This window comes from Ornithodoros turicata, chromosome 6 (genome assembly GCF_037126465.1).
Source record: "Ornithodoros turicata isolate Travis chromosome 6, ASM3712646v1, whole genome shotgun sequence".
Lineage (NCBI taxonomy): Eukaryota > Metazoa > Arthropoda > Arachnida > Ixodida > Argasidae > Ornithodoros > Ornithodoros turicata.
In genome coordinates, this window is record NC_088206.1 from 2326912 (window position 1) to 2338982 (window position 12071).

General features: G+C 46.3%; 1 protein-coding gene across 1 annotated transcript in view; it reads left to right on the forward strand.

Annotated features, from left to right (window-relative positions):
* Positions 1-4011: 4011 nt before the first annotated feature.
* The window catches only part of LOC135398816 (mucin-2-like), a 47506-nt gene continuing 39446 nt past the window's right edge, over positions 4012-12071 (forward strand). Inside the window, exon 1 of the mRNA XM_064630310.1 lies at positions 4012-4176. Within this exon, the coding sequence (XP_064486380.1) occupies positions 4123-4176 (54 nt within the window). The 5' untranslated portion in view covers positions 4012-4122. The remainder of the gene's footprint in view (positions 4177-12071) is intronic.

Here is a 12071-nt window from a genome sequence, read left to right on the forward strand (position 1 = left end):
ATTCCATCGACTCCTTTTTCGAAAGGGGATCATAGTAGAGCACCATAGTCTCATCCCCTGTGACAGTTGACTTCAATATTTCTTCTTCGTTCTCTTGACAGAGCTCCAAAAAACTCTTTGGCACAGACGACGCGCTGTTGCTTTTGAACTGACGAGAGAAGTCGTGGCGCCCATCTCGCACTGACCTTTTTCATGTGAAGGCCCTCGCCGATGATGCGAAAAACGGTTGTTTTGGAAAGCGCCAGCCTTTCTGAGATTTCTTTCACCTTCAGACGCCTGTCGCTCAGCACTTCCTCCTCGACAAGAGACAAATTTTCTTGTGTCACCACTTCCACTGGACGACCATCGCGTGGATCACCTTCAATGGACTCTCGCCCCAGTCGAAACTGCTTAGCCCAGTCTTTTACCGTTGTGTACGACGGAGAGGCTTCCCTATACACGTTGTCCAGTCGCGCTTTAATTTCTTTAGGCGAAAGCCCCTCTTTTGTCAAGAATTTTATCACAGCGCGGTACTCGATTTTTGCCATTTTAACTGAAGAGCGCACCCTGCAGTTCCGCTGTTGTGTGTTTCTACCGTTGTGTCTTCGTCCTCTCTTTGGCTGCAAGATTTTACTCATGGCACCCTGGCTGTTTGAAATGTCGCTCTCCAGCCGACAAAAGCATGGAGAGGGTTGAGGGTGGTGCTCCGGCACTCCAACAGATGGCGCAACGCGTCCTTAATCGCATTTTCTACTTCGTTCAGGAAACTTATGGAACCACCCTCGTATATCGAGCTTGTAGCTCGGAAATTGTGATGTATCATAGTATCACAATACTTCAGAAACTATACGTACCTAAACATGATGTACAGGGTGTGAGCAGGAAAAATAGCACCACATTTACGCACGCAGCGCGTGTTCTGCTTACCCTAAGAACTTCCGGTGGCGCACGATGACGCATTTATCGATGAAAAGCAACAACAACACCAATCGTAGTAACCAAACGGTGGGTAAGCAAAGCTTGCATTTGGCTGAAATTTCATTATTGGTTTCCAAAACATATACAGTCGTGCCTGATTAATATGGACCCCGTTAACATGGACAACTCGAATTATGGACGGTCTTTGTGAAGACCAAACTTTTTCAAGGTATTTTCGTCTCGTTAATATGGAATCTCGCTTTTCGGACAATGGGCGGTCTATCAAGGTACAAACCATATGTAGTCCACGTATATTTGTCTCATTATTATGTACGGTATTGATAAGGAGGGCAAGTCTCTCCCCACATTCTACGGATAACTTTTGAAAGTGGAATGTTCCGTTGCACAAACGGAGCTATGGCCCCTCCTTCACAGATGCCCACAAGAACTATAAGAAGAAAGGGGGTTATTTGTGGACATGAGGGGGCCTGGAAAATCCCGTATGACGTCATGACTGTTCCCAACACGTGCACGAGCAAGTGGCTCTCATGCAAGGAGTTGTGATATCTTTAGTTAAACAGAGTGCTGTCGCTTGGCAGCTAACGCAAACAGAGGCGGCACAGTTCTCAAGGGAACAAGTTGTCAGGCCCTGGTGTCAACGACTCGAGGAACGCATAGCCAACGGTCACATCTGCTGTGGCTGAAGCGCGACTATACAAAGGCTCTTCCATTATTTCAGGACAATGGTGATGAGCAGCAGCCTCTACGCGTTGCCGACGTTTTGCTAAGCTTAAATCGATGTGCAACCTGCAAGCAGGCACTAGTTCGAGAATTGTTTTCAATAAACCTTCATCATTGTTTTTTTTTTTGTTTTTTCCTCGGTATTCGATAATATGGACAGTTCGGTTTATGGACGATTTTGGTCGCGGACGAAAGTGTTCATATTAACGAGGCACGACTGTACTCGAAAAACGTCCGAAGGTCGTCCGAAAAACGTCCGAAGGCCAGGGAAGAGAACGTGCCCCTTTTGTTGACTCCATTCTGCGAACTGACAACTCGTGCAGAATGACTTCTTCATTGACTGAAATACAAAATCCCCAGTAGGACCTGCTGCAGTCACTGACCGATTTGTCATACATAACAAAGAGAAAGAGCAGAAGCTTGCCAGTATAGGGGTGTCCTAGAGCTAGGAGGCTATAGGACAGAGCCAATGGAGATATATTTAGGTCAGAACTCTGTTGCAGCTGTAATGCACACGTTATAAAACCACAGGACTTTGAATTCGAATTTTCCAGAAAGGTCAACGCCGGGGGTCGAATGGACGTAGGAATGGATATTCCCGGAGAGCAAACACGCGAATGAAAAGAATGAGAAAATGGAAAACTGAAAGGCGATCCAAAAAGTAGTTAGAGTATTGAGTAGAAAATGCTACAAAATGTATTTGAAATAGAGTACAAAAACTCCCCCGTGGAAGCACTGAGAGATACCAAAATACCGGACATATAGCATTTAAAATGCGGTGTATCATACACAATACTCTAAATACGAAAAAGTCCGCTCCGGAGGATAGCCCTCGGTGAGTATAGAGCACTACTTCTCACTCACAGTGCATGAACATGGCGATATAAAAGAACCACAACAAACGGGACCACACCACCAAGCACCGCTGAGCACTCCCGGATCCCATACAGGCTCTGCTCAGGTCCCAGGTGCGCGCGAAAACCAGCGCCAATGGCTTGGACGCACCCCACGCTTCCACAGCCAGCGCCACCGAACGCTCAGTGCTAGCGCTTAACCCACACTTTGAAGTTAATTTCCGTAACCAGCAAGCCCAACTGCTTCTGTTCATTCCGTGCAACAGGTACCGTGCCCAGAAACATGCCAGCCATCCTGTCAATGAAGTCAGACCATACCGCCCGTGCGTACGTACTGTCGCCAAGCAGTTCATACAGTCCATATTGTATCGGCATCAAAGTGGAAGACTAATCACGTGAAACCAGAACCTATCTACTCAGAGCATATTGTACGTGCTATAGTTGTGTCCGTGCAACAGTCCATACCTTCGGAGAGCTTCAAGCGGGATAATGACATGAGAACAAGGACGGGTCGGCCCAGGACTGGACCAGGACCCCCCTGTCCCCCCCCACCCCCCCCAGGACCTCCCTGTCCGCCATTCATTCCTCTGTCCACGTCTGTACTCCGCTCACGGGGAACACAATTTCCTTCGTTTGATCGAATATTTCATTGTACCGAGCGGCTGACCAAGGCATGGCAGTCAGTCGCGGCAGGGATATGACAAATTATTTCGCAGAACCGCGAAGTTCGTTGTATAGAGGTTCGTTATATCGAGGTTTCTTTGTGCGCAGTTCTGATGAATGTTTTGATTGACATATAGAGAGGGAGCGCTGAGGAGAGGGACAAAAAAAAAAAAAACACAGACAGGAAACTTTTTTACTTTTTACTTCCGCGTTATCGCCGCGACGCAACTGTGATGGCTATGAGCGGCGTACAGATGTGAATAGATGGAGAGAGGACAGCAGGAAGGAGGGGGAGACAGGGGGTTAGTATGCGTCCTGGGCCGACTTCAAGGGGAATTGTGCTGACATTCGTGTGGAAAGTCTGCCGGAAATATCCTTACTGAAAAAAATTGAAATATTTACTTTGTTAAGAAAAAACTTCAATTCTTTGTCACGCCAAAAGCGAAAACCAATCTCGGAACCAGGAATGAAACTGTTGAAGTTAGAAGTAGAAAACGGAACTACTACTTTCCATTGACTGGAGTAAAACAATTCATTTCAGAGTAAACAAATCCCATCGTCTGCTCACAGTCACCCTCTCATAAACACAACAAACGATCCAAACAATGGCCTCTACAGATGTCCGAGGTCTCAGCTGGTGATTTCAACTTCCACGCTGGCGTCACCTCAATATAAGCGCGCTTTCACACTTTGAGAAACGGTCACGCACTCCAGTATGACGTCACACATTTTTCTCGTGACGTAACGTATACCTTAGCTCGCGCCACCTGGCAGACAGCTGAAGAACTAGCCACCCACGGACGTAATTTTCGCGCACAAGTTGATGGTGGGAGAGGTAATAAATAAAGCTGACAGCGGTGGAGCAGTATTAGGTCGTTGAAGCTGCGCGTGTTATTCGCGGCTCGGCATTGGACGCGCGCGCGAAACGCGTGCGAACTTTGACGTTTTTCCCCCGCAGGAGAGGAACATGGCGCCGTCGGCGGGGCTCTGGATTACGCTACTCTACTTCGGCGTTGTTACAGTAAGGCACACTTCTTCTAGCTCATTTTATAAGCTAAACGAGGCGTTGTCCAGATAGCTTTATGTTCGGGGTTTGGAGTCCTTGTAAGCAATTAAGGGGAGCGGATAAGGGTGCGGATAAGGGTGCGGATAAAGTGCTTTCGGATAACGGGTTTGAAAAGGTACGGACCGAAGGGCATGCTGACCGCATGTCGCTCCCGACTGCGTGCTAGCACTATCTGTAATAGGACATACTATAGCAGCGTTCACACTTCTAATGTTGTGTATATTGTGTCATACGGGAATTTCTCTTTGTTGAAGTGAGCAAATGCATCTTAGCTTGTGTTTCTACCTCGTGTGCCACTTTGTACTTGTAGTGTGAAATTCCGGATGTGGACTGTTTGCACGTTTGCGTAAAGATTTCGCGTTACGTTTTTTTACGAAAAAAAAACAACAACATAGAATAGGGAGCGTGTATTGTCATCAAGTAGTAGAAGCTAGTGGGTTGACATCAAAGTGGAAGTCCAGTCACACGGACTGACTACAACTAGTTGAGTAGCACCTCTTGCCCAAGAGGCCACAGCATGTCAAGGGTTAACACATGAGCGTCGGCAAGCAACAGTTCAAAACTACGGAAAGTCGCATATGGGATGACGGCAGAGCATCCGAAGTCACCTATAGAAGAGGACAGCGCACGTATCTAGGGGATCCTCGAAGAGGACCCTCGAAGGATCCTCGAAGAGGACCGACGATGTGCGCCCATCGTCTGCCGAAATGGACAGCCTCAAGCAATCGGTGAATACTCGTGAGCGTGGCCACCGTGTACTGCTATATGCGGCGAGCTATCACACTTGATATAGTTAGTCTTAAGAGAAGAGCCTATCAGGATGAGGGTCGCGGTGACTGTACTGCTACAGGAACAAAGTGACGCCCGTCACCTGCGTGTATTGTCATCAAGTTGGATAACTTCTGTTGAGGACAGGAGGACGGTCTAAGTGGACCTTCAACTGAAGGGCTACCTGCGTCATCAATGTTGCCAACGAGCGGACGCGCGTGGCAGTCAGAGAAACCTGACATACAACGATGTGCAGAAAATGAGCAAAACTGTCAACTGTTGTCCCGCTGTCGAGCAGCAGGATTCAATTCCGCCCCAGCAAAAAAAGTGTGTTCCATTTTTTTCGCGTTTATCGTCATCCTATACCGAGGTGGGCCCTTTACACGCGTTTTTCTCGTACTTGACACCCCCCGAATTTCCTTTCGGTAACGCTAACCATTCCTACCATTACTTCTCATTTCGCTCACATGCACAAGGACACTCCCTCACCCCCGACACATCCTGTCCTTCATGTTTCTCGGTCCACACCCACGGTCACACTGACGAACACAGTTGACGTGTGGGCGCCATCAATCGCCCTGTTGGACACGACACTCAGTCACGTCGTAAAGCGTGAGACAGCGAAAACGTAACATTGGTTCATCTTACACATATAACCGATATCCCCAGACCGCAACATCATGCACGATATGCATACTATATATACGAAAAAGCCGGAGGATCCGTTCACGATTACGAGATACCTCGCCGTCTCGCTGTTTCCTGGGCGACGAGGACGCCACATCCCTTTCGTGATCTAACGGTAGGTGCTTCGAAGAAACAGTTGTGATCACGATGGCATTTCGGAAGACGGAGAGCCCGAATGTGTGTGCATGTATTAAGCCTCGTGCATTGGGATGGAAGTCTGCGTGGCCCGTCTTTGATCAATCGTTGATTTACGGGCTACAACAGTTGCGGCACACGAGCCTGCCAATAGCTGGGAGCCGTCGCGCAGAAACGCTGCAGCAACTTTACGAGCCAAGCCAAATGAACGCTGTCTAAATTCTCTAGGGGGATGTGACGTCATCCTGTGACGTAGGGGGGCTTCCGGGAGGAGAGGGGAATGCAAGGAAGAGAAAAACTTTTGTAAAAAAAAAGTTTGTTCATCTTTGGGACTTGGGAGACCGTGACTTTGCTTTGTGTTCGAAGGACGGTGGCGCTTCTAAGTATATCTCTCTCTTCCGGCATCCTTATCCTTAAGTCCATATATAATAAATCAATTTCGATAAATCCTTATACACATAGGATGCATTTTAAGTTAGTGTAGAGATTAAATACGACAACACGTGTTCAAACTTGGTGTGAACGGCACGGCTCGGCACAAGGACATGATGGGCAGATATAGTCATGACTTCTCTGCTGCGGATGCGCTTTTGCTTGGCTGCGGCTCGAGTAGCCTGTAAGCTTCGACCACACTCTTTCCATTCTCTTTCCTTTCACCGAGGACGATGCCAAAGCACGAACCACATGTGTATGGATGCCTTTTGGGTTCAGAAGGCGATGACAGGATCACGTGTAATCTCTTTCCAAGTGCGCTACTGTTGGAACTGTGACCTTACAAAAAAGCAGAAAAAGTCCGTTATATAGCTCCGTGGTATAAGCCATGCGATTTTGAAACGGAAGAACTTTTTTTTTTTTAGAGCCCATCTCGCCGGTGTTTGGTTTCAAGCAGGGTTCACTCCTCAGTTGCTCGGGAGTGCTAACATGCCAGTAACAAAAGGTCAATCAAAATGAGCATAGCATACTGCAAGGAGAAACTTGAATATGGTACATCTTGCAGGGATATCTCTAACAGCATGTATCGTAAACGTGCGTCTGCGTCGTCTAAGGGAAGTTGACAAGTAATTTTACGTCGGAACGCCTGACGAGCGGCATCTATACGAATGCATGTAACATCTGTGTATAGCGGTCGCAAAACCCATGCGAGACGCCCATAAGACCTACAAGTTATGCGCCTTCATTCAAAGTGTGTGTGACACTTTTCTTATTCTTTGTCTGCCGTGTCGTGTTTTCGCTCCGAAGTCGACGACGTGAAGCTCAAGGCAATGGAAACTGTTTTCTACTTTAAGGAACTGTTCGCGCGTGTTTCTATATAAATGATTTTATTGAAATTTCTCACGCATGTACACCGAGCTGTGCAGAGCTTCAAAATGTGCAAGTACCTGTTCTGGTTACACATACCGACTGACAGCTATACGATGTGGCATGTTCACCATGCTATTCGGTACCCAGATTCAGTATTATCGTCCCATTGGCATGACAGAAATACTTCAATACTTGTCGGTAACGTGTCGTGTCCGTTCCGAAGGTGGAGGTTGGACCCCTATGCTTGTGCGGTGCCTACAGGCAGCAATACCTATAGTCGCGTCACTCCGTATCACGGCAAGTCGACGCCCATCCCGAAAGTACAGGGGCGCTGCAGTATAATAGCTCTCTTGGACTAATTTTGTCAGGGTTAACGGACTATATTTGCGTGCTGCTCTCATGTTGAGCACGGCCGTAGCTATATAGCATGGCGGCTTCCGAACTTGAACGCGTCACAACCTTCTTCCAAATCATTCGCTTTTCCATATTTCTCTCATTTTTTTTTTGTGCCAGCCGTTTCCCTTGCGTTTTCTTTGTGTCAAAGCAGCAAAAAAAAATAAAAAAAATAAAAAAAAGAATAAAAAAAAAAATACAGAACCTCATAGAGAGAGAGAACGTGATTCAGACGTTCACAGTGCCGTACACGAATCCCCCGCATAGTGATGGAACACATTTTCTATACGACTAGAGAGGCTTTTCATAGAGACCTTTTCCATTTTACTAAGCCGCAGGGAGAGTTTGCAATCACGCCTGCCACAACGCAGGTGTCTGTAATTGCGCTCACATTTTCTCTTCTTATACCTCCCTTATGTAAGACTTATAAATCTCGCAGCATGTCCTGCGCGGAAAAGAGTTTTAAGACTCGACGGCTCACGATCCGGTGACATAGTTTGTCGATTACAAGTATCCGCTGATTGGTCGGCAAGCTTTCAGAGAGAAAGTCGCCAAATTAATGGTTCGTGAAGCGAATGTTTCTTCTTAGCTAGTTTTAGTGAATCGTTTCAGCAGCACCTATAGATAGAGAAAGCCTGCTTACTCGTCGCTATATGAGCCAATGAGGATCGTGTTTTCAACGGCCGTATAGCCAATCACGAACGTGCTTTCAGTGGTCGTTGCTACGGAGAAGAACCACTGTCGTCTGCCAGTTGTGACTGAACGTCCCCGCGTACTATAAATGGGAAAAACTTGAAAATGAAGCGCAAAAAAGGTTGAAAATCTTATCAAAACTCATTTTCTGGAAAGCGTCTTTTATTTATTTTTTTTATTTACGCGCATACGCTATACATCGCCTTACGGCATTGCACTATAGCGGGGTACAAAAAGCAACAAATCAAGTAAGTAACAATAATGACAGCGGTAAGCACAAAACGCCTGTACAACACTATGCAAATACAGCAGACCGGCCTCTCCGGTCAGCACTCAAGACGATTCCACTCACCTATCGTTTTCGGGAAAAACGAGTTAAGAGAAACATCTGTCCCGCACCTATATATGGCTGGATTTTCTTGTAGTGATCGGATCTTGGAGAGATATACGGAGGGGGTTTCAGATATTTTTTCTTCCTTATGCCCGTCTTATCGTTTACGATATTTCCTAAAAATTCTAATCTAAGTTTTCTTCTCCGGTTTGTTAAGTCTTCCCGCTCCAGCCTTGACTTTAAATCGCTTACACTAACAATAGATCCCGTACAACTAAACACCAGGCGACCCGCAATATGTTGAACCCCTCTCAAGTCTTTGAATTAGTAACATTTCGTGCGCGTCCCAAACCGTACACCCATATTCCAAGATTGGCCGGATCATCCCATTCCCATCCCATTTGTAACCAATCAAGGGGCAGAACGATGTCATTCGGGATGGTGGTTGGCTATACGAGCGTGCTATGTGGTGAAGTTCTGCTGCGTACTAGCAGTAAAAAGTAGGACCGAAGGTCGCGTCCCTCTCAGGGAATATCGTAATCCCCTCAAGGCCCTGGGTATCGGGCGCGGCCTTATTCGCCTCTAGCTTCGAGCGTAGTTCGACTCTACAAAATTGGTGGCGCTGTCGAACACTATAACGTCACATGTTTACAAACAGGGAGAGGTCTATTGCACGCTGGATGGCGTCCTTCATCCCACAGGCTTTTTCACGGAAAGACACTCCAGAACTCGCAGCTTGCAGTCTCCTTCCTCCAGGGATCTGGACTCGCCCAAATACTATGAGATAGAGTTTCTTTTTGCTCACGGGACCCTTCACCAAACCTGGCAGTGACCGACATACATCTTAGCTTTCGACCGTCAGCACCTCAACGCATCATCTCATATCATGTCGATTACTGTCGTGACGCTGCCCTCATGTGTGAGGCCATCAACGGCAAGCCGATCTCGTCACCACCTCCACCTCCACCACCACCACCACCAGCGTGTTTAGAGTATAACCAACTGTTAGTTATACAATACAACGTATTGGTCCCTATATCTCCCTATTATTTTTTCGTCAACATCAACATCAACAACGTATTGTGCAAATAGTATGGTTTAAATAAAGTTAAAACTCGGGTGGGTTGGTATGGCATACTAAAATCAATTGAAAACCCCGGGTCTACCGAATCTGTTTTCGCTGATGTGTTGATCGAGTTGTGTGTCAGCAGAGTAGAATATTGCAGATGTCAAAAGAAAAAAATGCAGATAATAGAGATAAGGTTGCTGTAATAGAGTATGTACACTGAGCATCCCACAGGGTAAGAAATTGTCAAAGAAACATGGTGTAGATATTGTTTTCTGTAAAGGTAATGGTCTTGCTTCTCTTATAAATAGAGTAAATAAGAAAAGCCATGCGGGTTGCAAAGTAAAACGTCGCGCAAAATATGTCGACCGCAAAATATGCACCACCGGCGTTGCATAGAAACATATAGGTCAGACCTCTCCCGCTATGTTAACACCACAGCTTAAAAGACCACAATGCCAATTTAACAAAAAGCTGTAGTACGCTATAGTGGAACATCTTGCCAATTGTACCGGGTGTCAACCAGGTCTACTAAATACCACAGTTTTACATAAGAACAGCAAACGGGGGGGCTTGGTTTATTTAGAAGCTCTCGAGATAAAGATATTGAAGGAAGCGTGTGTTAGCACTCCATCGGTCACCTTGACAGATACATTAGAAATGTTCCTCGTAAAAAATACCGGTTCAAAAAGGAGAGGAGAAGAAGGGTATCATGTATAAATAGACCTTGCTTCCGTCAAATGAACTTTTGGTTGCTGGTACAGTGCCCCGTCGTCCCCGTCTCTTTGTATCTTCCTTTAATTGATCTTGTTTTAGTATTATAAATTATTGTTACTAAAATATACGCTATTCTCCGTTGGTATAGTCTCTTACCCTGACATCATCACCACGTTCCATGCGTCCCTTCTAACGCCACCGCTTCAAACATTTCAAACCTACACACTGCTAATAAGGTTGTCCAGTTCTGGTGACGTTTCAGTTGTGTTCATCCAGGTACATTCTACGGGGTGTCCCACCGGAAAAGGGCCAGGGGCTAAAGAAAAAACGGAGTGCTCTACACAAATGGAACCAACTGTACGTGCTTGGCAGTTGTGTGGTCTACCCAAAAATATTTTTTCATCGTCCCTTGTCAATTAATTAGCGGCAATTAATTTTCTAACTTTTTAATTGTCGGTTTTAGCTCTCAGATGTCAATGAGGAAGTTGTAGTACATGTCGAAAAAGACACAACTGAAATGGTTCGAGGTCGCTATGGCTTGTGGTTCCGTTTTTTCCCTGGTTTAAAAGTTGGTTTCAGATGCCGGGCGGACCGCAGATCGTTGCCGACAATCCTGCACCCGCGCGCGACGATTCCAGCACCCTCCGGCGTACATTGACCTTCAGATAAGCGCTTGGAGACCATCCTTGGGCCACGTCACACAAGAGGAAGATATTTCACCTGTTTCACGGCGCACCTAGCAGAGTGCACTGCAATCGTCGCGCGCGGGCGCCGAATTATGGGGAGCACTCTATGGTGCGCGCGGCTTCTGATACCAATTTTTAAACCCGCGAAAAAACGAAACCACAAGCCATAGCAACCTCGAACCATTTCAGTTGCGACTTTTTCGACATGTACTACAACTTCCTCATTGACATCTGAGAGCTAAAACCGATAATTAAAAAGTTAGAAAATTAATTACCGCTAATTAATTGACAATGGGTGATGAAAAAAGTATTTTGAATAGACCACACAACTGCCAAGCACGTATACAGTTGGTTCCATTTGTGTAGAGCACTCCGTTTTTCTTTTAGCCCCTGGCCCTTTTTCGGTGGGACACCCTGTATAGCCGTGTTCAAGTTAAGAAAGAAAAGACACCTAGTCCGTCAAGTACATACGCCGTTGAAGATAAGGAGAAGCAATAGCGCGCCAGGAGGAATACTGCAGCGCCACCATACAGTATAGGGGAGCAGCACTTTCTGCTGCAGCGTAGTGTCATGTGGAGCAGCAGCAGAGTGAGTTACATTATCTGACGCAAGGAGGCAGCGTGACCTCACTGTGTCCAACTGTGTTCAGACGTACTATCCGCGGCGCAGTAATATTTTGAGAGGTGACGCACTAGATTTCTTTCCCTTCTTAAGTTGAACACGACTATAGTTAAAATGATAGCAAATGCTACAGCAACAAGTCGTAAGTGCGTTTTAGTAGTTTAGATAGTAAAGTGTAGTCGTATTGGTAACCAACCGTGAGTACTATTTAGTACTAGAGGTACTTTAGTACTACATTAGGTTCCGTTAAACTGCTTGTGGACTGCGTAAAAACTGCTCCAGGGAGCTTCCGACACGAAGAAATGAAGTGCACGAATTAACCCACGGAACTCCGAGTGACCGATAATAATGACATCCGAGAAGTTGTCAGGGAAATCGATGGACGTGGTGAATACCGGACTGATTATGTGCGCTTGGACGTCAAGAACGGACTCCTTCATTAGGGCTGCTT